The 25,035-nt window shown below is 41.4% G+C and overlaps 1 protein-coding gene across 5 annotated transcripts in view; it reads left to right on the top strand.

Annotated features, from left to right (window-relative positions):
- The first annotated feature begins 1,435 nt into the window (after window positions 1-1,435).
- LOC115413672 (signal-induced proliferation-associated 1-like protein 1) overlaps window positions 1,436-25,035 on the top strand; it is a 37,851-nt gene continuing 14,251 nt past the window's right edge. The window contains exons 1-8 of one of the 5 annotated variants that reach the window (XM_030126697.1): window positions 1,441-1,567; window positions 5,398-5,489; window positions 16,889-18,595; window positions 18,726-18,856; window positions 20,218-20,406; window positions 20,594-20,768; window positions 21,479-21,582; window positions 21,879-22,036. In XM_030126697.1, the coding sequence (XP_029982557.1) occupies window positions 17,113-18,595; window positions 18,726-18,856; window positions 20,218-20,406; window positions 20,594-20,768; window positions 21,479-21,582; window positions 21,879-22,036 (2,240 nt within the window). In that variant the 5' untranslated portion in view covers window positions 1,441-1,567; window positions 5,398-5,489; window positions 16,889-17,112. Of the gene's footprint in view, window positions 1,568-1,625; window positions 1,706-4,872; window positions 5,119-5,397; window positions 5,490-16,888; window positions 18,596-18,725; window positions 18,857-20,217; window positions 20,407-20,593; window positions 20,769-21,478; window positions 21,583-21,878; window positions 22,037-25,035 lie in introns of those variants that run through there. The other 4 variants (XM_030126696.1, XM_030126695.1, XM_030126698.1 and 1 more) reach the window with 4 other exon arrangements.

Raw genomic sequence — 25,035 nt, 5'->3', positions numbered from 1 at the left:
TGAAAAACAGCTTTTTTGCTAATATTGGCACATTTACAGAAATGTTCATTTATGTGTACTGTCCATGCTAAATATACAAACAAACAAACAAATAAATAAGTAAGTAAGTAATTTTAGGTTGTTCATGGTTGTTCAGGTTATTCACACTCTTTTGCACCAAAACAGAGACAAATTTGGAGTTGTTATTGTTTAGATGTTGTTAACCTATTACTTTACTTGAACGGTCCACTTGAGATTAAATGGGCTCTATGCACAACCCCACTACTTCCTGAACTTCAGGTGGGTCCTTTATTTCCTGTCTTTCATTATTGGACACCCTGATTAATCCAGGTGTGCCTAATCAATCAATTGTCCCAACAAGTAGCAGACACACCTGGATTAATCAGTGTGTCCAATAATGAAAGACAGGAAATAAAGGACCCACCTGAAGTTCAGGAAGTAGTGGGATTGTGCTTAGAGCCCACTGAGCTGTATGTGGCCCCTCAACAAGAATAGGTTTAACACACCTTGACATTATAATCAGAAACAGAATCAGAATTGTGTTTATTGCCTAGTAAGTAAACAAGGCTCACATTACTAGGAGTTTGCTTCAGTGGTTTGGTGCATACATAGAACATGAAGTAAGAAGCACGCAGTAAAAAATAAAATACAGGGTGTCTCATAAGTCTCCATACATAGGAAAAGTAAACGTTTCTTGACATAAACCATTTTTATTTATTTAATATGCTCTATATGACTGCCATTTTGTCGGGAACACATTTCAATGCGTGTCTGCTGAAGAACTATGAAGAAGAAATATAAAGAAATACATGTTATGTTAGAACCATATATGTATGGAATGTATTATGTCTCCTATGTATGGAGACTTATGGGACACCCTGTACAATAAAATAAATAAACAAGTCAGGTAGAGAATAAGCAAGTAAGATAAAGTAAAGTGTAAAGTAAAGAAAAATAAAAAATGATACAATATACAAGGTGGACAAAACCATTGGGTATGAGTGAGACTATGATGGTTATGGTTCTGTGCAGATAGCACAGGTAATTAACAGTGTAATCAGCAGGTGGATAAAATGACAGTACACTGGCTTTGGTGTTGGTGTTATTTAGAGTTCAGGAGTTTAACAGCAGAGTGGAACAGCTTCTTATAACACCTTCAGTGTAATTCATCCCGTGGGCCAGACTGGAATCTTTAGCGGGCCTGTTTTGGGCCGCGGGCCATACGTTTGACACCCCTGATTTCGGTATTAGTTTTCTGTCGCCAGCTGTCATACTTTTTCCTACCAGTGTTTCTGACGCAGAGTGGGAACTCTTCGCTCTTCCTTCCGCGTGTCTACCCATTTACAGGTGAGCTGTTGCCACGGAAACGTTTGCTTTTTCCACGAGGCCTTCTCGCGAGACTCCGGGGCAGGGAGAGGGGAGGCTGCCTGAATGATCTCATCCCTCCAGCAGCTGCATAGCGCAGCGAGGCAAACCGTAACTTTCTATCAAACTTCCAAGTTGCCTTTCGGAGGAAGAGGCTGTGGATATTTTCGCTTTCACCGGAGCGAAGGCGTTTCTCGCGAAGGTAAGCACGAGCCCTGCGCAGTTTGCGTTGAGGGTATTTTTTTTTTTTTTTTGGCTTGTGTTACGAGTTAAACAAAAGGGGGGAAACCGCTTCGCATTATGTGACACATCCAAACGCTGGAGGGAGAAAGGAGAAAAGGTGAGCAGGGAACGTGGGGGACGTGGTGCTTGTCATGTGCGGGTGTTGTTCGTGGTGAAAGCTGCCTCCTTCCAACATCTGTCGGCTGTCTGAAGCTGGACAAAGCAAATCTTTGTACGGTGTGAAGGTGCCAGTGCGCAGTCAGTGCCAGTGTTTTTCAACTAATGGGCTGGTTTCACACGAACTGGACTAGAGAAGAGACGTTTTCACCCGTGTATCACCGGGGCTGTCAAAATACACAGGCTGCGTCGTTGCATGTCAAGGGCATTGTTCCCAGCAGTGCTTTAGGGAGACGATTCACAGGTGGCATCGTGTAAATCAATACATAGGGTGCCCTTGTGTAACTGTCAACACTCACCATAGAGCCTGTATGTATTTCAGAATGGTATATCCCAGGTATTTTTTTCCTTGGATCACATCTGCCTGGCCCTGAGAACTCTGATTTGTTTACAGCCCCGAGAGTCCTCATCATTTGGTTACACACATCAAACCATGCTGTCTGTACTGGGAATTTAGCATTTACCATTTTATACCTTACATCCTGCAGATCAAGATTACAGTTGGTCAGAAAACCAAAATCAGACTCATTTTGCTTTTTCAGAGGTCCTTTGTGTGTGTTAAATGCATGCACGGAACATATTTATTCCCAAAACGGGCCTGCCAGACAGTTTTGGGATGAAGAATAGAATGGCAACTTGATCCATGAGAAATTGTGTAATGCAAGGTACAAGGCAAACAAAGGCTTGTTGAGACAGCCACAAGGCCACTGTGATAACCTTTGTAATTCATAATATATGAAGCATTGTGTCCAAAAGAATCATCATTACATAATATAATCTGTAACAAACAAAAGGAATTCCCTGTGATGGAGTGTGTGTATTTGATGAGATAAACTTGGCATGAATCAGGTGGAGAAGGAAGCTTTGGAGTCTAGCTTTAGGCAAGGATCAAGGAGTTTTAGCATTCTTGATAGGCTTAGCTGACCTGCGGTGGGCATGACTGATCATACAGCTGCACCATTTTTTTTTTTTTTTTTTTTTTGCTATAGTCAGTCTAATCTAAGCTTTGTCCCTTTCGTTAAATCAAAGCTATTATTCACACTGAGCTGCCTCTTACTCTCTCTGATGGGATTTCTTTGAGAATTAATCTAACGCACATACTGCAGCTTTTTATCACTTAGTGGAGAAAGCATGCTCACTTTGTTTTTATGTGCCACCACGGGCCAACATTTTTGGGTGCTGGTGAAAACACCATCCGAGGTTAAAATAGGACTGAATTGCCTTAGGCTTATAATGGCTCACTTAGGGATGGGGGACTAATTTGGAACCATAACAATGGGAGAGATGAGAAATGGCAGGTAGACAGGATCAGTGCAGCCTCTCATTTTCTTTTTTTTTTTTTTTTTTTTGCTGTTCTCATCAAAATGCACCAACATGCAAACTCTGAACATGTCATGTTCATGCTTCTTGAGACTAAAGCTATTGCTCATGTTTCCTACCATCGTAAATGACCCTCCTCTACCTGTCATATGACTTAAGATAAGTGTTTCTATTTTCACTTTCTGTATCATAACTTCTCATGTAACAATAACAATTGTCCCTGAGCTTCATTTGTAATAAAGTCTCTCCAACTTGCCTGCACAGTCACAGAGGGATGCTTCCTGTTGCTATGTTAGGCTTATGTTTCTATTGTCTCTGGTGCATTGGCTCGAAGGGAATAGCTTGAGCAAAGATAAAAGACAACAACAAGAGGAGCTTTGTGCTGCTTTATAATTTGCTACTCTGGAATGCGTGGGCTGAAATTATGCAAAGTGGTCACCATGAAATATTGTTTATATTATATAATGAATAATCACAATCCTGCTGTTATTGTTGTTTTTCTTAAGTATATATTACATTATCCTTTAATGACTTATTAGATTAACCACATTACTTAAGTAGGCTATACAATGTCGTTGCTATAACTTCTTGACCACATCTTTTGGGATTGTTGTAGTACCATTGGACTAGCTGCCCCTGCCAAATCTATCTGCCTGTTACTGTTGATAGATCTGATAACAAACTAAACAAACCTTGAGATTTGTCCCTGTTTCATCTGGTGTTCAACCATGGCTAATGTCAACCATAAGGCCAGTTTCTTCATGCTGTTTTTTTGTGACAGGATTTAAAATTAGTCATGTATTCCTGATGTTTGACATGGCCTTCTGACACCTTTTTTTTTTTTTTTTTTTTTTTTTTTTTTTTAGCAAAAAGAGGAAGCTCCATCAGTTTTAATATGTCTGATCGGGTCTCTCCAGTATTACTCAGCGTGTAGTCAGAAGTCAAATGACATGATGATAATATGGCCTCTGGTGGTTTTAGGTTGTGACTGGCTTTTTGCTGGTGACTGAAAGGTTGATGAGTTTGACTGTAATGAAGTGTGACTATGTGTCTGCATTTCCTGCTTGCTAAACTGTTGGAATGCTCTGCCTTTGTCTGGATCGGACGGTCCACTGTATACCAGCCAATAGAGGAAAGCAGAGGGCTCGAAAGCTACAATGGTGATGATGTAATCCCTTTCAGTGCAGTGTCACAGACTAAATGCGGGTAGACAAAGAAAAATTCCCTTCTATTCCACCCCACTTGCCACAAAGTTTTGGGAACCTTGACCATGCAATAATACATGACAACTGGGACACTGTAATTATCTTTGTGGGATACTGGAGAGCTCACTGACACTGGGAGTCAAGTACTGGGGCAGGTGCATAGTGGTGCTGTCGGCTTTGAACTGGACTGAGCTTCACTAGAAGTTGGGTCATCATTTGCTGGTCTGTTACTAATATATCTAAGGCAACCTCTGGGTGACTTGGTTTTCTGTCATCCTACTTCCAAATCAACCCTAAACCAAAAACCACAGTCATGCAGAGATCACATACTGTGTAATTCCCCTTCTGTGCTCCCATCAAACTGAAAATAGCAGCCTAGAAATCAGACGATCAAGCAGAAAAAAATAAAAACAGCTTGACGACTTAGTTAAAATAATTCAAAGTGAGAGATGGCAACAAAACTTTCCATAATGAAATCTGGGATTGTGATGATGTGTTGCTGCAGGCTATCTCCGCTGCCGCACAGCGATGACGTGCTCAGTATTGTCCTGACATGTCTGCCAGTTGCTACACTGTCTCTGTTTGGCCTGTACACTCTCTCTGGAACAGATTACGGAACTTTGGTCTGAGAAGAATCAAAACATCAAGCAGAGTTAGAGGCCTGTGCCCCATGCAGAGTCTATGTGGGCAGCGGTGGAAATAATTCCACATACAGAAACCACCGAGGTTTGCTGTTGTCCCTCCTGTGGACAGAAATCTGAGAAGCAGGAAGGAATGCATGAGGGCTTGGTTATGGCTCAGCTCAAAACAGATTTCGATGCACAGACAGGTCTGTTCAGCTCATCCTCATTCCTATTCAACTGTTTTTGTTAACTTTCAGGAACAGCATTTGCCATGTGGTGTGTAGTAAAACAGGAATGCTGGTACAACAGTCCACTGGTTTTCGCCTGAACAAATACTTTTCGTAGAATACCATTGAAGAAAAAAAAAACCTTAAGTTCTCTCTTCTTGCTGATTTTTCTGTTTTGCATTGTTTCCTGTAGCGAAACAGAAAAGAAGTCTCTGATCATATTGCTCTAAAATTCCACATCCTTTGCTTTGGAACCAGGGAATCCATTTCCACCCTGTGAGTTCCTGCTCTGCTCTGAGAGGGAAGAATGAGTCTACTGTGAGCCAAAGCCTTCCTTTACAGATGACTTTGTAAGTAGAAATAATTTTCAGATGCACTGACTGAGCGGGAAATTGTCATACTTGTATTATTTGTGTAGTATTATTACCCCAAGCTAATGAAGTTAAACAACCCAGCAGTCACTGTAATGTTCATCATGGAGATCTACAGTGTATTAATACACTGACAGATGTATTCGGCTCTTGCACTGCTTTTTTCCATGTAGCTCCAGGTGCAAAGGGCAGATAGGGCTGGCTAATAACAAACATGGCTGCTTTCCCAGCCTTTCCTCTCTCACTGCCTGTTTCCTGTGTATTTCATTGATGTATTCCTGGATACCCAGTTCTACTGCTTTGCTCCACAACAAATACAGTTGTGACTGCATTTAGTGCTGAATAAAAATTTGAAACACACCTTTTTTGACCAAGCCTGTGCCATGTGTTTACTGTTAAAAACCTTAAAACATTTTCATGCTGCGTGACCTTGATGTTCACCCTTTAGAAAACCGACTGGAAGATACAAAGGATCATTTCACTCAGAGCTCAGCTCAGAACTCGCATGTTTCCTCCTCTGTGACTTGTGGGGATGCAAAATCCTGATTACTGCCAGCCAGAGGAGGGGATAAATGGGGGCGTGTTAATTACATTCTGTTTCACTCAGTATCCATAATACAAGACTAAAACAGAACAGTCACTGAGACAAATGTCTGATGTTGTTTCCATGCCATAGTAGATTGATTTACTTATGTATTTTACTGTAGGTTTTGGTGTTTAATTAAAATACAATAATGACAACAAAGCTCTTGAAGTTGTTCTCTCTAAATGACATGTGGCTAACATGGAAGCGCCTTTGGAACATGATAAAACACAGTTGCAGAGCTGGCTCAGTGCAGTGCAGGCCAGCCGCAGTAGCAGCAGCAGTAGCAGCAGGAGCTTGCTGTGCAGGTTTGCACTATGGTTTTCTGGCATTGACTCTTATCTAGCAGGGCACCACTGTTATGCAACACCAGCTGACTTATCACTGTCCAAATGTCTCTGTATGAATTGATTAACTCTGCGGCCTGACTGTTTATAATTGGACTGGAAGTGCGCTGGGCCATGCACTGGACACCCGCCAAAATCAATGAGTGGGAATAGTTTAGGAGTATAACTTTTCCACAGCAGTATGGATTTTGAGGCATCATCAAGTCTTCCACATGCAGAACAGTACATTAAAAATAACTAATTAATGTCAAACAATGTTGAGTACTGAGACACACCTGCGCTTTCTCTTCACATGGAGAAGTGGGCTGCCCTCCAAGCTGCAGGGAACAGCAAAGGCAGCAGCCTTCTCCAGAGACGAGGCAGAGAATCCCCCGAGGTGCTCTGAGAGGATAATAAGCCTGCCTTTGTTGTCAGGCCCTTCTTCACTGCACTGGTCCTCGTGTCACCTCGTACTGAAGCTTTCCCCCTGTCCTATGCACCAAAGCCCTTAGTAAAAATGCATGTCTGGCATTATCCTCTCCTTATTTTTCTTCTCCCCTTCCTGCAAATGTAAAACGGTTAAATACAAAATTCAGATCTTGTTCAGTAGGCACACAATTAATGTGCGGTGGCAGCAGAGCAGCTATTTGGCCAGTGTAAGGGGATATTAATCAAGCTTTCACCTTGACTCTGGCCTTCCAGGGTGGCTGCCTGTGTTTGCCTTTGCACTGCAGCTCTCTTAGCCAGGGCTCTTATTGTTTCCTAGCAGCGCTGTCATGCTCCTCTGTCACACTTATTAGTCTGTGGGGAATCCTTGTACACTTAAAATGCATCCCATTACAGCTGCCCCTATTCATCTATGCAATCAAATTAGTTTATGTGCATTCCTCTGATTGTTGCAGAGGTGTATTTGTTACCCAAGCAGGCTTTGATCGATTGTTGGATCAGTTTGACTTATGAAAATGAACTGAAAGGAATGTGCAGAGCATCCCATGATGCATCTGATTGATTTCTCCTGGGGGCTTTTAAATGTCCTGTGGTCAGTGCTGTTATTGCTACAGTGCAGCTCATGTTTCTCATGTTACCTCAGCAGGCTCAGTGACCTAATCCACACACAACACAACATCACCTTGCCACAAAGTGTCCAAACAAATGAAGAACAAATGAAGAACAAACTGATAAATCTTGCGTATCTCTTTCATACATTGAGAGTAAGTTGTGTTTTCTCTTGAGAGCTACTTCATATCTTTCTTTGTTGCAATTCTTTTTTTTTTTTTTTTTTGTTACTCAGTAGGCTTTTATCTGGTCTGGCCATTCAGTTTTTGTGTCTGTTTTAGCTCCAGAAGCAACAGCCACATTCTCCAGAATTTCAGAGAATTTTATTTAATGCTCCTTTGAACGTCCTCTGTAAATTTCATTAGTAAAACTTTTCGAACTTCATTGTATCAGCTGTGGTCTCGTCGGGATCCTTTTGTTCTCCTCTGTGATGTGGCTTGTTTGCTACCTGTGTAATCAGGCAGAGGATGTGAGGGGACAGGGCTGTGGATGACTTCCAAACATCGCAGGCATATGTCATATTGACACTTCCGCTGTGAGAATCTGTCAGACTAATGCCAAATGACCTTGCTGCTCATATGCAGTCGCACACAGAGACCTAAGGGCTCTCAGCCTGACCCTGCCCTCGTCCCAAACCCACACTTACATTCTACGCATGCTTCTGCTCAAAAATAGTCTCGTCAGTTTTCACTTGAAAACCAAAAATAAAGATCCCAGTCTAGGTCATGCTACATCTTTCACCAGCAGCAATATTTTATTTATGATTGTAAGGGAGGGAATCTCTTAGTACCTCACTACAGGATACTATCACAATACACTGCCCATGATCATAGTGATTCTGCAATACTTTGTACACCACAAGACAAACAGAATACATATAAGAAAATAAAATGGAAAAAATAAGAACCAAAAATTAGGTATTTATTGACTATGTTGCAATTCTTCTTTCATAATGGCTAAATGGCAACCACAATGTCCACAGTGTCTACATTTTAGGTTTTTTTTCACACACGTTGGAATTTATTTAAGTTCTAAAGTGCTTCACTATAAAAAGATAATAATTCTAATGATGATAAAATAAATAAAGTAAGAAGTCCTGTGATTATTGCCTTTGCTCATTAGTAGCTGGGATAGGTTCCAGCATCCATGCAACCTGAGGATTACTTGGTTTGGAAAATGAATGAATGAATGAATCAGTGGAATCTAGAACAGAAGATAAAGTAATTACAACATATACCAAAAGCTAAGAAAAGGCAGTGCAGTTAGGGAGGAGTTTGTAGAGGACATTTAGAGATACTTGAGTTGACCTTTAAAAGATCCTTTGGTGGTGAATTACACCATTGAGGGGCTCAGATAGCAAAAAACCATGGTGTTAATAGCATATTGCAAGAGGAAGAACTATGATAAACCCCTTATCAGTATTTTACCCCATTTTGAATTGATTTCTTTTTCCAATAGGAAAATATCTGGAATGGGATTGGTGCCCTAGTAAATACGTGTCACGCCTGTTTGTTTTCTCTAAGCATGGTAATTTTCAGGAATATCATTGACTGTCTCTATTTTATTTCCCCTCTTTTTAGCCATGGGGAAGATAATTAAATGACTCTATTGGATAAAGCTCTGCATGAGCTGGCAATGAGCAAGTGACCAATAGCCACTAATGAATACACAGACACACAACATGGTGCTCTGACACTCAATGTGTGACCACTGGATGCAATGAAACCAACAGTGCACACTACACACTGGAACATATCTTCCCTGTCCCCTGCCTTCCGTCAGAGCTCCGACCTGATCCCCTATTTTATGTGCTCGTATTGCAACTTTTGTTCAGCGCCTCAGTTTTGCAGCTACCTGCAGCGATGAGACGTCCATTCAGTTGAGCTGCTATGATTCTCTATATACCACATTCATATAAAGTGTGAATAGCTCTGCAGCTGACTGATTGGTTTTGCACGTGAGAGCCTCTAATCCAAGAATGAAATAATAGCAGGCTTGGAAGTGTCTGGCGGGCCCTTGGCTGAGCCCCATCTTCTGGCACATGGAGAGGCTGAATTATAGACAGCAAAAACACAAACTATTCACTCAGCTCCCGTCTTTGCATCAACACTGTTAATTACACTACTGCTACTCTCACGTCCCTTCTATTTTAATCCTCCAGCAATGGAAACTGCTTCATCTCAACTCACAAACAGGCATGTGCCAGCCCCATGCTGAGCTGAGAGTATTTGTTTGGTAACAAATAGATTCACTGCTTGTCACATATGAAGAGGGGGCACCTCTTATTGGCTGAATAGAGTCACCAGAGCCTGATCAACAGCCCAATCTGCTTATCAAAGCACTTGGCTGGGTTGTACTCCAATTGCACATGGGTTAATATGGCTTGGTTACTCAGTGCAGCAAATCAAATGTGTCAAATACCCACTTATTGCTTCTTTTTTATTTCAATATAACCAGTAGAAATTCTAAAATACCAATAACCACATGGTTTAATATCGGAAATAAAATGTAGAAGTCTCTAAAGACTTATCTAAGCTTGAGAAGTAAAGACGGCAGAGCAGCGCCTAGTAAATCTCTGTAATAATACTAGAATTGAAAAAGATTTATGAAAGCCTTTGGCATTGTTGCATTGATACCCAAAACTTTCTCTCACGATATGTCACAGAGAAAGTTTCCCACATAAATCACGAATCTTTCACCTGGGGGAAGTGGAACAGGAGGTTGCAGAGGAAAAGACACTGTTTGGCAGTGTGTGCCTATAGAGATGGAATGTCAGTACGCGGTGCAGGATGAAAGTGGGATTATCCCTAGATATTAAATTTCTCTGTGTTAATTGTGCTGTATATCTGAATGCTTTTATCATGGTAGGCTGATTTTCATAATGTGTACAACTCCAGGCAGCCAAGGACATATTATTATTATTATTATGAACAGACTTCAAAGAAGACCACATTCAGACACACATATATCTAAGAATAGATTCAAAGAAAAACTCAAGAAATACAGGTGATGATTATTTATATTGACTATTCATACTCTAGTAGTATATCTCAGGCCTAAATGTTATAATTTCCAACAATGTAAGAAATGATGTTTTAAGTACATTTTTTTCCCGTCTGATTTGACTTGCTTCAGTCCTCTGACTGTATGAACAATTAAACAGAACTGGCAGACCAAATCCTAATATTTACAATATCAGGTTCTTGCACCCACTCGCGAGCTTTGATAGAGTAGCAGTTGATAGACTTTGGGCTTTGTCGTCAGTTTTTGTCACAGTGCCAGACCTTGTGGCAGGGTTTACTGTAGTTATCTTTATGGAGCTCCGTCACTATAGTGTGACTTGGCACACAACCCCCATGTTTGCTGCCGATCAAGAACTTTCTAATAATCAACCTTTATTTGACCTTTTCAGATCATGCTGTGATCTCCCACTCATGCCTGTTGATCAAAGGCACTCATGCAAGATGTATAACTCTAATTAAAAGGAAACATTAAGCTTGGACGTGCTTGCATAGTCATATACCTTTCAAACAATTTCCATTTGATCATCTCCTTTATGAGAAATTAAAGCATAAGGCAAAGAACAAATTTTGTGTTTAGGAGGAGTAGTAAGTCACGTATCTACCACTGCAGAAAGAACACAATCCCTCAGTGGCTGGCTTCCGACTTACTAACTCTGCAAGTTCAAAGCACACTCTTAGATTTATCTGCATACACTGTACTTTTCATTACACTTTGCAGAGTAAGTCTGATTTTTGGATAAAGTTGTAGGGAAATAAATTAGATCGTAATTAGGGCCTTCTGTAGTTGCATTCTGTACTGTAAATATTTTGTCTTTGAATATATTTCGATTCTCTTTTGAAAGGTGTTGTTGGTTTTGGACAGCTTTTTCAGAAATACCTTAGTGAGCTAACTGAATTGTGCACCCACTGATGTTAGCAGAAAAAAATGTCTTATCCAAAAGTCCCAAGAGTTGCCCGAGTCTGTTTTTGTAAGACAAATTGATTGTGTTGCACAGTAAATGATGGTTTTGCTGTGTCTTATGAGGATCATCCTATGTATTTACCTGTCCATGTATGACGCTGTCTCTCTAATGGAGTTTCTAAGGGGTTGGAGGTAGGCAAAGAGGGCAGGGAGAGGGAAAGTGCAGCCTAGAGCAGACTTCTACTCAAACCTCAGCTCCCAACTGCTGCAGTTCAGCAGCCAGACAGCCACCTCATTAGCATTTTTAACATTCCTCTTCAAGCAGCAGCATACTCCTTCTTCTCCATTGCTCTTTAAAAACCACAACTTTAAAAGCTGACTAACTTCAATCTGAGCTTTTTTAATGAAGACGAACCATCTATAATCTCATGTCACATATGGGGCGCTCAAGTCACTCATTATGGTGTCTTAAGATTAATGTATTTATGACTTGCACAGAGGGGAAAGTATGTGCAGAATGTTGGTGAAGACTTTACATACTTGAATTCAAAGGAATATATGCCTATCTTGGAGACTTTTGATTGTTTTGTTTTGACGGGGCCTCATCAGCTATTAGACTTGAGTGTAAAAAGTAGAAATTCTTCTTAACTTTGGACAAGTGGACCACCTAAGCTGTTAGCAGTGTAATTAGCTTTTTTTAGAGGTAAGTGGCCCTTTAGGAGCTGGACAAAGGCTTTCATTGTTAAACTCATGGCCCACCCATATAATGCCATGGGGAATAGCAATGGGTTTACCATTACTAACTATAAACTATGTGAAGTGTTTCAAGTGTCTATTTATCCTGCCTTCTCTCCCACGTAAATGTGAAACCCTGGTGGAGCACTTTGTGGATAAGCAGAGAGGAAGGATTGAGGACACCCTGCTGGAGATAATGGCAATGAATATATTCTGGCACTCCTCCAGAACTGTCTCCTTGTGTAAGGCTGTGACTGAAATTCACTTTGCCAGTAGTTAGCTATGCCCATTACTCACTGAACTGTGCCGCAGTGATAGTGAGGGGCCCAGAGTTAGGGCAGAGCTTCACATCACAGAACAATGGTGATGATGAATGTAGATATATGGCCACCGGTTTGTGAAGTTCTCAAACTACACGTGGTATGTGCATCACGTGTGTGGTCAGATGAACACTCCGTCAGATCCAGTTTTCATTTCATCGTGGTGTGCCACTTCATTGAGAGCTAGTATCTCGCAGATCAAAGCTCTTAGATGTCGGCTATTGCATAGACCCTGTAATTGTATGGGAGAAAAGTTATTGCAGACTTTGGCTCTTAAAAAAGTGTTTTCAAACAGAGTATCACTTGGGTAGTCAACGTTGCAGTTCTCTCAAAGAATTTGCCCGAACATGCCCTACTTCTCTTCCCCCTCGCACAGACGTTCATCACTTCCTCCACTGAAATTGGTGGAATTCCAGAATCTTGGCTCATGGTTGGATGATGCTAGTATTGTTTGTTTGCCAGGAGGCTTGCCTGTTTTTTCTCTGAAGGTGTCAGGTTCTCAGGCTTGATCAGTCAGATGGGCAGGTTTGTGCCTGGTTCTAAGCCAGTTGCTCATACAGCAGGAGTGATTAGACTGGAAAATCATAAAAAAAAAAGAAGGAGAGGAAGGCATATGGAGAGGGGGAAGAGTAAAGATGCTTAGTTACTTCCTGTGCATCTGTTGTGCTCATGACCAGCCGTGGTTGAGTTACACCTCCATGAATGTGTAGAGACCTCAGTTTCCCCTAGAATCCTCAACACTCCACAGGAAATTGTTGTGTAGGATTTGCTATATTGCAGATTTTTTTCTCCTCTGGCACAGCACTTCCTAGTCTCACTGGGCAAGCTTTCTCATTATAAAAATGTTAGTGGTTTAACTAAGGTTCCAGACTTCCGTTGCTGTTTTTGTGATTTATACAAAGTTATCCAGAAGAGTATTTCCCACATCTATGTTACATGAGTGAGTCAGAGGATTACAGCACTAAATGATCATTATGATTCTCACACAGACATACAGATGTACAACTCATATTTTGCTGGCTGCATAACACCCCGACTGTCTTGATATTTTTCTGTCCAGATGAGCTTTTCTTCCATCTTCCATCTGTACTTATCACAAACGTCTCCCCCAGCGTTAGTAGTCTTTTGATATTCCTTTTTCCCTTGTTTTCCAAATCTATTTCAGTCTTAGATTTGTCTCTATCTCTTCACCTACTCCCACATTTCATTCATTTGGGTTACCCTCAAGGTTTCATATACCCAGCCTTAGTGAGGTCCTACTGCCAGGCAATTTTCAAAGGCTTCACTGTGTTGGAATGGGGCCCCAGTCTTGCCCAAGCCAGGACAGAGGGACCTTTGTGCCTGCTGTCCATCCGCCCAGTAAGCCCTTAGAGCAGAGGAAGATTACGAGACAGGGAGAGCCAATGGGCTAAATGGTAGGGTGCCTGTTTGAAAGCCAATGGTGTCAGCCAAACACCGCCTTAGCCCCATTCAACCAGGCAGTAATTACAAGCTTGTAGGACCATCCTTTGGCTCCTTTGTCTCCACTTTTTGAAACACTTGCCCAGTCTACTGGGAAACTTCATTCCCTCAATGTTTTGAGACTGAGGACAAATAGTCCCTCAACTCCAGCATGCTGTCCTTTCTCTCCAGAAAACATGCAAGCTCAGCAACTCCTGTTAGACCCTGGCTGTGAGGATGTCTAGGACTGTAAGCACTGCCTTAAAATGATGACTCAGGGTTTGGTCTTTTGGTGTGTTTGAGTTGGTATGATTGTATGAGTCACATTCGAAAGACTCCATAGATTCATGTTTCTGACTCATCGTAGTATTTGTCTGTCTTACTGACTGAATTCTGTCTGTTTTTTCACCCACTGTACGATGCGTATATGTTGTCACAAGGTCTTGAGTGAGATTCTGTTTGACTCACTCACAATATGTAAAGGGCTGAGTTTTTATAAGGGCATGTTACTATATCGGCGTGCAGGTCCTTTCTGTCTGGACTTGTCCCGACAACTATGACACCAAATTGTATTTCTTCAGAGGTATGCCATGATATCACCATTACTTGTTCTGCATCTGAACCACCTCTTTGCTCATCTCTCAGTGGGCCTTCCAGACCAGCTGGGGGGTCAGAGCCCCAATTACAGGAAGTAAACCTCATTTACTCAACATCCTCAAGCTGTTGGGACATGTTCCACAGAACTGTTGATTAAAAAAAATGGCACTCTATGATTCTTTAGAAGATAGATGGAGGATGGCAGAATGGGTGTGAAGGCTGCCTTTGAGGTACCCTCCTAGTTTCTGTCTCCCCTGTTTCTTAACACTTAAAACACAAGACACATACTCTGTGTCTCTGTCAATGTCTATGTCCTCCTTTTTTAATCTGGTCTAATCAAGACCATGGAGCTAGTTGTCTATCTATGTGTCCATCAGTGACGAGATTAGAGGCCTATTTTATAGGACGTGTGCTTATGTGCATTAGCTCTGTTCATCTGTCTGTCCCTGTGGACATTTAACAACATGAGGGAATGAGGCCCAGTGCTCTGGGGCTGGACTTGAAACTTCCATTCCCTGATTATTTTCACTTCCATACATGTAAATTAGCATGTAAGTAGGACATGAATGAGTCTTTTTTTTTTTCTTTTTCTCCTAGTTAATGAGGTTTTATTCAAGCACTTTATATACTTCATTTACTTGTGCCCTGATCAATAGCTTCTTATGCTTATGAAACTGAGTAATTAATATAATTTTTAGGAAATAGCAGTCCTAATGTAGTTATGAGAAGCTGTAAGAAATAGACACAGCATGTTGGTGCCAAACTAAAATGACTGTTTGAAACAAATTGAAGCTGTTTGTTTTTGCACAGTATTTGACAAACAGAAGGGGGCTCTGCTGCATAATATGCACAGGTTTAGAACTGAGTTGTCAAACCATTTGAGAGCCAAATGGTTACAGGCAATCTGAAAACTGAATCCTCTCCAGAGCCTTGAGATTATACATATGCACTCTTTTCCTGGATTGTAAATTGAGGGTGATATTGTAAGAATTGTCTTCTCTGCATCATAGCTGACTCTGCTGGCTGTGCAGTTCACATAGTACTGTGCACTACAGAACAGAGGGAACCAATATTTATTTATTTATTTTTTTTATTACTCTTCATTTTTAAAGCAAATTTTAATCACTCTTAGAATGCAGGATTGCATTGTACAGGGTGTTACATAAAATATGCTGACATGACAAAATAATAAATCAACTACAAGTCAGTTGATCGTTTTCACGGAGGATAGGATGCAGTGTGAGGGTGTCTGTGCTGTAGACCCGTCACACTGCGCTGATTGCTAGTGGCTAATGTGATCACAGCCTCTGCCAGGCAGGGCTGACTGAGAGTGGAGCCTTAATCTCCCACAGTGTCTCACTGCCAAATTGGCCTGATTTGTCAGGCACAGGATCATCACCCACTTCTCAGATGACATTCAAAAGGTCCCTTTGCTTTTTGATGTGGGGCTGGAAATATTTGATCCATAAAATGGCAACTCAACAATTCACCTACTTGTATGTTGCTGACTAAAGGGGCACTCGAGGTTGATAGGTCACAATCCAAGAGTCAGTAATCGAGGAATAAATAGTAGGGTGTTTTTTATTGAGGTTATTGATCAAGATAAGTTTTGCATTACATAAACATTATTAGCGCCTTTAGTATGTTTATTATATTCTTCACTGTTGGGGGAACAGAATACTGATTAGAGCAAAGGTGTTATTTTGCTCAGTGTGTTAATTAGCTCAGACCATTCAGGAAGAAACATGACCACAACTTAGCTGTCATGTTCTAATGTATTCTTATAATGACATTGGTTTAAAAAAAATCTCTCCCTATTAGACAGTGAATATGTCAGTGATTCTTCATTTCCTAGAGAAGGCCACTACACCAAAAAAAAGAAAATCAAATTTGATATTCCAGACAAATTTATTTCTGTATATATCCTTCTCCAACTTCCTACCAAAGAAAGGGTCTGCATATTTGTAAGTATGTCTTGAGTCATTTGCATAGATATGTTTACATGAAAAGATAAAAAGATTATTTCATTTATGAAGAGAGATGCCATAAATGCTTAAGCGAACTGTTGGTGTTGACTATAGAATTTCATTTTCATAGGTAAAATATGTCTATTTTATCTTAAAATGAGGTGCACAATCTTACCAATACACTCTCTCCTTTGTCAAAAAAGTGTAACAGGACACTAATCAAAGCCAATCAAGTTTAAAGTTGTCTGGTTTTTCAGTACGTAGGATCTTATGTCACAATCTTTATAATTTAACACCAGTTGCCTGCCTTGGTTTCTCCTATTTCTAGTGTTCATGGAAATTTTTCTGAGAGTAAAAATCAAAGTCAAAAATAAAGAGTCATTATGCTGTTTACTTAATTATTGTTTTTTGTTTTGTTTTTTTTCTCCAGGAATGAATGTTGGATGTAAAGATGCCAAGTGGAAGTGTCAATGCATTTGAAGAAGCAGTACGCAGGTTTGAGGGCTGAAGAGGTGGGCTTTCTGCAACACTTTTTCTTCCTCATCACTTGTTGATCCAGACAATCAACCTGCTCATGAAGTCAGGGAGCAGTATCTTAATCCAGAGGCAGCCATGTCTACCTGCTAAGTGCCTTTAGCCTTTGGCACCGGTGTCATGACCAGCCTGAAGCTCCCACCCATGGAGCGTACCGTTGGGGGTTCCATCCCCGCCACTGATGAGTTTTACACCCGCCACCTCCGTATTGTCAATGGGGGAGCTGTGCCCACACGCACAGACAACGTCCACACCACTGTGAGCACAGGAGTGCCTAAAATGGGTGTACGGGCTCGGGTGGCTGACTGGCCCCCTCGGAAAGATGTCACGGGAGCTTTGTGGCATGCCAGTATAGAGCCTGAGAACTCTGGTGTGCCCCCTGCTGGAAAAAGTCACATTAAGCTCGGCTCCATTATAAGCCCTCAGGACTCGTCAATGCTGCGTAACATCCACAACACTTTGAAAAACAGAACCCAAGCCCAGGCTAACAATTACAGCCCAGACACGCGTTACCTGGCACCAGGAGACCACCGGGGTCCTGCACATAGGAACCCACGACAGAGACGCATTCGTCAGCGCAGCAACAGCGACATGACTATCAGTGAGATGGATGCCAGTGGGGACAGTGGTGAAGAGTGGGGTCCAACTGTGGGAGCAAAATGGTCCCCTCTTCACCGAGAATATGGTAGCACCTCCTCAATAGATCAGCACGGAGCCTCTGGAGAAAGCTTCTTTGAAATGCTTAAGGGATATCAAGGGGAGAAGGTAGACCAGCGTAGTCCTGCTCCAGAGAAACTGGAGGACATGCTTGTTGGACCCAAGCAGGCGATCATTGATCTTCAGGAGGATGCCACAGATGGCCAACCAGCTAAAGCTAAAGATAAACCCCCAAAGAGACGCACTAAATCTGAGACAGGGGGTGAATCTATATTCCGGAAACTTCGGAATGTGCGGGGTGAGTCTGACTCCCCGAGAGCGGGATCTGATGCCGAGGACAGCCGGACTGATGACATGGGTCCTCCTCCCAAGCCTTGGATGTGTCAGAAGGGCTTTTCCCACTATGATGTTCAAAGCATGCTATTTGACCTCAATGAAGTGATTCAGTTTCGGCAGACTGCAGGCAAGAGGAAAAACACCACCACAGGGGCGTCTGCTGCTGCCGTAGCCTCAGCGACATCCACACTGTCTTCTACCCACAGCCTACCTTACAGCTCCCCAAGTGGCAGCCAAGAAGAGCTCAGTTTGAGAGACAGCCCTGGCCTGGATGCAGGAGACGAACAGAGCAATGAAATGCTACTGAGCTGCCCCTGCTTCCGCAATGAGATTGGTGCAGATGGTAATGGCAGGCGTAGAGTGGGAGCAGGTGGGGCAGTGTACCATGGGGTTGCGAGTAGTGGAACGGGTAGCGGTGGCTCAGGGAACTTCAGTGGAGATGGAAATTTGTATGAAACATCTGTGAGTACACACTGCACCAATGCTGGAGTCGCAGTGCTTGAGGGACCCAAGGAGGGCCCCAGCACACTCAGCGAAAAGGGCAAACAATACATAGTGGAGCATGTAGACCTGGGAGCCTACTATTACAGGAAGTTCTTCTATCTTAGGGGTAAGTTGCATCTAACTGCTTTTGTTACATGTGCTCATTAGCATACCATGTGTTTTCATTAAAGAATGAATAACCCTTAACAGATGGTTTGTAATTGTGCCTGTTTATCTGCCACTTCCTTTCCTTTCAGAGCACTGGAATTACTTTGGGATGGATGAGAGTCTTGGTCCAGTGGCAGTGAGTTTGCGCAGAGAGAAGCTGGAAGAGGACAAGGAGCATGGCCAGCAGTATAACTACCGCCTCATCTTCAGGACCAGTGAGGTCAGCCATAGTTTCCTTACCCCTGACCTCAACCTCTGCACCACATCGCATCAATGCTTCCTTCTATGGCTTAAATCTGGCTGCTGTGGATGAAGATGCAGTCTATAATTATTTTTACACAAATAACTCCTCACACTTATTCCAATTGCCTATGATATTTATTTACTGGATAACTTTTACATAACATGTTAAAACATGTAGCAGGGCATATATCCTTATATCCTGGTTATCTGTTTCATATACTGCCAAATAGAAGGTGTGATCATTTATTACTTTGCTTGCTTTGTGCCACGAAGACCAGATTGAGGTAAAACCAGTCCCAGTGCGTGCTCCTTATTATGCAACCTCCCCTCAAGCAATTTAGCTGTCTTCCAATATCAGCAATGTGTGAAAAAACCTCAGGATGTGTACTCATCTTTCAGCCTCCAAGGCCTGTCAGTGCCCAGGAACCTCAAACCACTATGTGCAGTAGGGCTTACTTCTACTGCAAAAAATAGATCATATTTAGTTGCAACGTTGGCTCCAAGTGCTTTGTGTTTGGTTTGGGAGTTTGAGTTTCAGATTTTGGCTTATGGGATTTATTATATAGACAAACATTCCCAGACAGAGGGTAAATACACTAGCCCAAGGCTGTTTGTTGTAGCTTGAAGGAAGACAGGTGCATGTGATTAAAACCCCTTAAGGCTGAAGTGCCTTAAGACACACACCCTCGGACCCCACCTTCCAAACATCAGGAACACATAACCATTGTTAACAAAGACCTATTTCTCTACATCAAGCCTCAAGCCGGTAGGAAAGAAAGTCTCCATCCGTTCCAGCTGCTTATGATAGGCGAGTGACTGAGTTCACTCCCAGAGCTCAGGACAATGCAGACTCTGTGTACATAGGAAGAAGAGATGGGAGGGTTTGACCAAGCCTTCTAAGTCCCACCTTCTGATTTCACTTGGCCTTGAATTAATACATTTGTAGCTGAACATCAAGCTAACTGTAAAAATCTAGATGAGAATAATTTTTTTTTAGCTATTATTTACCTTAAAATTTCTATTGTTCCAGTGGATACACCCTAAATATTAGCCATCGGAGCCATATTCTGTCAGTACCAGTAGTTTGTAAAATGGATTTTGGGCGCAGGTTAATTGCCCAAACATCTATTTCTAATGGCCTAGTTGGTTTTTGTTAGCTTTTTCAAATAAAAATACAGTGTTCCTTCTGTTGCTGTTTATTTCCTGGTGTCTGCGCACGTTTTGCAAAGAGACAAGTTCAAAGCACACCAAAGATTTCTGATGTTTTTCTAGTGCATTCTTTCTCGTCTCACAGTATTCACTTCAATCTCCCTTTCCTCCCTGTTCCTGTCCATCCAGCTGACAACTCTAAGAGGATCTATCCTCGAGGATGCAGTGCCTTCCACGTCTAAGCATGGCACTACTAGAGGGGTGCCCGTTAAAGAGGTACTGGAGTACCTTCTCCCTGAACTGGATCTATCCTGCCTCAGACTGGCCCTCAACACACCTAAAGTCACAGAGCAGCTCATGAAACTGGATGAACAAGGGGTAAACAAAGCATTCAGAATGATAGCAATGCACAGAGGATTAAAAAAAATAAAATAAAACTGTGTTGTCTGCAGGTGGACTCGAGTTATAAATAGTTTTGATGTACATTTATTTGCTTATCTATTGTTTTGTGGACTCTTATATAAAGAATGTGAACTATTGTGTCTGCATCTTTTCTGCTCCCCAGCTGAGTTTTCAGGTGAAGGTAGGGGTGATGTACTGCCGGGCAGGGCAGAGCACTGAGGAGGAGATGTACAACAACGAGACTGCCGGTCCCGCTCTTGAAGAGTTCCTTCAGCTGCTGGGGGAGAAAGTTCGCCTCAAGGGCTTCACCAAATACAGAGCTCAGCTGGACACGAAAAGTAATAACTGTCAAACATACTCCTAGGATAACACGCACTTACAGTCTCTGCTTTTACACACAAGTCGCCTAGACATCAGAAGATTGTTTGATACTCAGTTTTTGATCACTTAGGTTTTAACTGTATGCTTTTGTTGCTTAGTCCAATACCTGGATATTTAATTACTGCTGTAAATAGATTCATGTTTGCTTCTTCATATTTGTTTTTGTATTGAGTGATTTGGTTTGACTCTGGATTTCCCCATCTTTGCATCACAGTATATTTGATAGTAATTGTACTTTGCTCCTTTATCACACTTTAGTCAAATATTAGCTATCACTGCACTATATTTAGCTCTCCTATTTTGTACTTGAGGCACAATTTCTTGTATTTCTCCTATTCCAATCATTGGTTGATTGCTGTAATTACACTACACTGTTCTTCTAAACAAACTGTTATTTATTCAGTGAAGAAAGCATGTATATGACACTGAAATGGGCTGCAGGATACATGTGTACTACTGTTAATTGTTCTCTATATTGAATGAAATTGTCATTTTATCCAGGCTGACATTGATCCACCGTCTGCTATTGTCTAGCCATTTTAGCTATGATGAAATTGCATCCTGTCTTGCAGTGAAAACACAGAGCACACAGAATGCACATATAAAAAAGATGGATGGCAGTCACAGCACAATGGGTCTGTAAAGTGTATTCCTATTTTCCCTCCAGCGGATTCCACGGGCACTCACTCCCTGTATACAACATATAAGGACTATGAGATCATGTTCCATGTGTCAACTCTGCTGCCTTACACGCCCAACAACAAACAACAGGTAATGATGGTGGCTTCAGCTTTTATACCATTAGTTGTGTATCAGGAAAGAAAGAAGTCCTTTGTTTGGAAACATGTACCAGAGAAAACCTTAAGGAAGGGTGTTTTATTTAGAGGAATGTGTGACTTAAGGCTCAGGTATCACATTTGAATCCCATCCAACTTTCAGTCAAAACCTTTTATTGTTTTTAAGCACTTTATTTCTGACTGTAATGGTAATGGATTGCATGCCTCATGGGAATTTTCCTCTTATACCTTCAATATTTAACAAATGCCTTATTGTTTTTCACTAACTAGCTGCTGAGGAAGCGCCACATAGGGAACGACATAGTCACAATCGTGTTCCAGGAGCCTGGTGCTCACCCCTTCACCCCCAAGGCCATCCGCTCTCACTTTCAACATGTCTTCATCATTGTCCGTGTGCATAACCCATGCTCTGACAACACATGCTACAGGTGGGTTTCTGTATTTAGTGAGTAGAAATCTGAGTGAAAGCGAAGTCTAGCTGAAGGATGGAGGAGCAACCCATTGAAAGTGTATATGTGTCGATGTTTGATAACCACCATGGAAAAGGTTTTTTTCTTCTATACATCATGTGGTCCACGGTAAGACATTTTAAAATGCAATAGCCAGACTGGATATTGCAGAAATCCTAGTCAAAACCATAGTATTCATAATGTCCCTCTTCCTGGGGACAAATCTGGAATTGTATTGTAGTCATAATTCTAATTAAAGTTACCAGAAATTGCATTTTCACTCATCATAATGGCAATTATCAATGTCCATAATGACCTTTTTTTTTTATTATTCTAAGTACAAATTAATTATTATTCAAAAAGATAGAGCTCAGGATTCACTAAAGAAAATACTTGTTTAAAAGACTAGGATTAATATTGGTAGTTGACAGAAGGACAGGATTTACTTGAATTAAAATTAAATATGCTTTCTCTTCTGTTGTATATTTAACAATGATTACATTGAAAAAAATTTTTTATGTTTGTTTTTATGTGGAAACATTGTGTTAATTGTAAATAAGGTTAGGCAAAATAAGTCTTCACTTCAGCCTAAACCTTTTCAGTCGCATTGTTTATGGAATAATGGATATGTTGTTTTTGTTTGTTGTTTAAAGTAATTAACGACTGAATAAACTACTACTACAACTACTACTACTAAGTATTTAGGGTATTTAGAATTACATTAGATATATCTGCGATGATTTCTAATTTTGGGTAATTACATTTTGACCTTGATTGTAGATCTGAAATGTAAAATTTTCCCTATTACGAATTCTTTAGCTGATATCCATAGCATTCATTCTGGAAAATGACATTGTATATATCTGAAACTGAAAGCTCACCTCACCACTCATGAATGGCAAAAGTGACGTCATTTGTCCGAGGAAGAATGTCATTATGGATATGTAAAATGTAATTGTGGACAGGAGTGCGGTTCCTTTAAATAACAACTTGCTGTATGTGGCCTGTGTTTGTTGGTGTATTCCCAATGTGCTCTGAACAAAACCCCTTCCTGGATAAATACAGGTTTTGAGAAGCGTTCTTTGGAAGGGTTTGTACTTTATATTCTCACAGATTGAGTGTAAAATTATGACTCTTACAGATACAGCATCAGCTATGTATATGCAACTGAATAAAGAATAAGGAGTCTCATTATACTTACCAAACTGACTAAACTATAAGCATAAAAGTAATCATGTTTCAACTTCTGACCCTCTGTGCAAGGGCAGTTTTTGTTTTTGTCTTTTTCAGTAGCCCTAAAAGCACCATTCTGAGTGCTACTTGCAGTGTTTTTTTCCCCCATACAGGTAGTGAGCATTAAGACAAAAGCATTGACTGGAAGGCATGAGTTTCTTTAAAAGATGAAAGCCTGTTGCGTGAGGACTGCCCTATATTTCTAGATTGTGTTTATTCATGTCTACTGTATGTCAGCGTGGGTCTGAATTTGTGTAATTAGGACGGAATATGAAAGACTGGCACCGCAGTAGCTGCTGAAGTGATATGAGCTCACTTTTTCTTCTCTACTGGCTGATTATCGGCCTCACACACACATTATCCACACATTGTTGCCCTCCTCGCACTTCAGTCCTTCCTTTTCTCCTTTTACCTCTTTCTCATGCTCACTTGCACACAGTCTCACACACACATGCACATACTTCCCTGGCACAATAATTCACTCTAAGGCTCACTCTTCACACACTCATATAATACAAGCCACCCCACACACACACACACACACACACACACACACACACACCCATCTCCCTCCCCCCTGCTCCCTGCCTGCCACTTTGCCTTTGGGCAGCATGAGTCGGAGTGGTCTGAAGGAGTTAGCGCCATGAACATGAAGTGCTCTCTTCACCCGGACATGCATGTGAGCGGGGAGGATTGTTGAGAGAGCAGAGTCCCTCAGAGCTCAGAGTCCGTCTCAGGACGGAGAGAAGACGGGTCAGGCCAGCCTTCTGTCTTTCATCTCACGCCCGCATTAAATTTTTCTTAATTTATATCAAGACTTTGCTTCTTTTGCCTGCTAAGTTTCTTAATTCCTGTCTTGACTAGTGGATATATTCTGTCTCCTTTTGCCTCAAGGGTGCATCTGTTGGTTCATTGTCAAAGAGCAGATTTTTATGGAAAAGAGGAGAACTTAAATGCTGGTTCGCCTAGTTTGCTGTGTGAATGAAATGGAGAGGCGCGGGATACGGAAACCTTGAGGACACTCTAGCTACCCCACCCAGAGCCAGTTAGACTCTCCCAGCATTTAGCTTCTACTCCCATTGTTTGGATGCAGGCTTCTCTGGATGGTTTCTCCTCATGGTTTGGAAGAGGTCTGGGTCTGGACCAGACAATCACAGCCGAGTGCAGGATTTGTTGCGCTGCACCGTGTGATCAGATTGTAGCTCCACAACAGAATTGAGTTACAATCGGTCCAGCAAGGCAACAGCAATTAGGAATATTTTTTGGGGGAAAAAGTGCATGGTGGCTTTTTTGTGAAGGCAGGAGGTAAGTTATATGAGTACATGTTTATTATGGTTTGACAATGATGGGAAGCTGAATTAAATAAAAGAAGCTAATGTTTTATTTGAAAAGTGTCAGAAATGATAAAACAAATAACTGCTAAAGATTCCCTGTTGATCAACTACTTGTTTCACAACAGTCATTTCACATAAACTGCATTGTTGTGACTTTTGTTATTGCTTCTTGACTTGCCTGTGACCAGTGCCTTTACTTCTCTCTGCTCTATTAATATAATCTTAATTACAGAAACACTATATGTTATTATTTTTCGTTGAGTCACTGAGTTATTAATAGCCTCTTGTTTCCTGCTGCTGAGATTTGGGTTGTACACAGGTCATATCAAGCCAGACCTGAGCATTAGAGTAGAGAAAGTGGCCCGAGGCCAGGAGGGCGCTAATCTGCTGCTTTCAACCGCTGCCTCAGAG

This window comes from Sphaeramia orbicularis, chromosome 22 (assembly GCF_902148855.1).
Source record: "Sphaeramia orbicularis chromosome 22, fSphaOr1.1, whole genome shotgun sequence".
Classification (NCBI taxonomy): Eukaryota; Metazoa; Chordata; class Actinopteri; order Kurtiformes; family Apogonidae; genus Sphaeramia; species Sphaeramia orbicularis.
The sequence above is the reverse complement of the archived record's forward strand: the minus strand, read 5'-3'. Positions and strand labels throughout refer to the sequence as shown.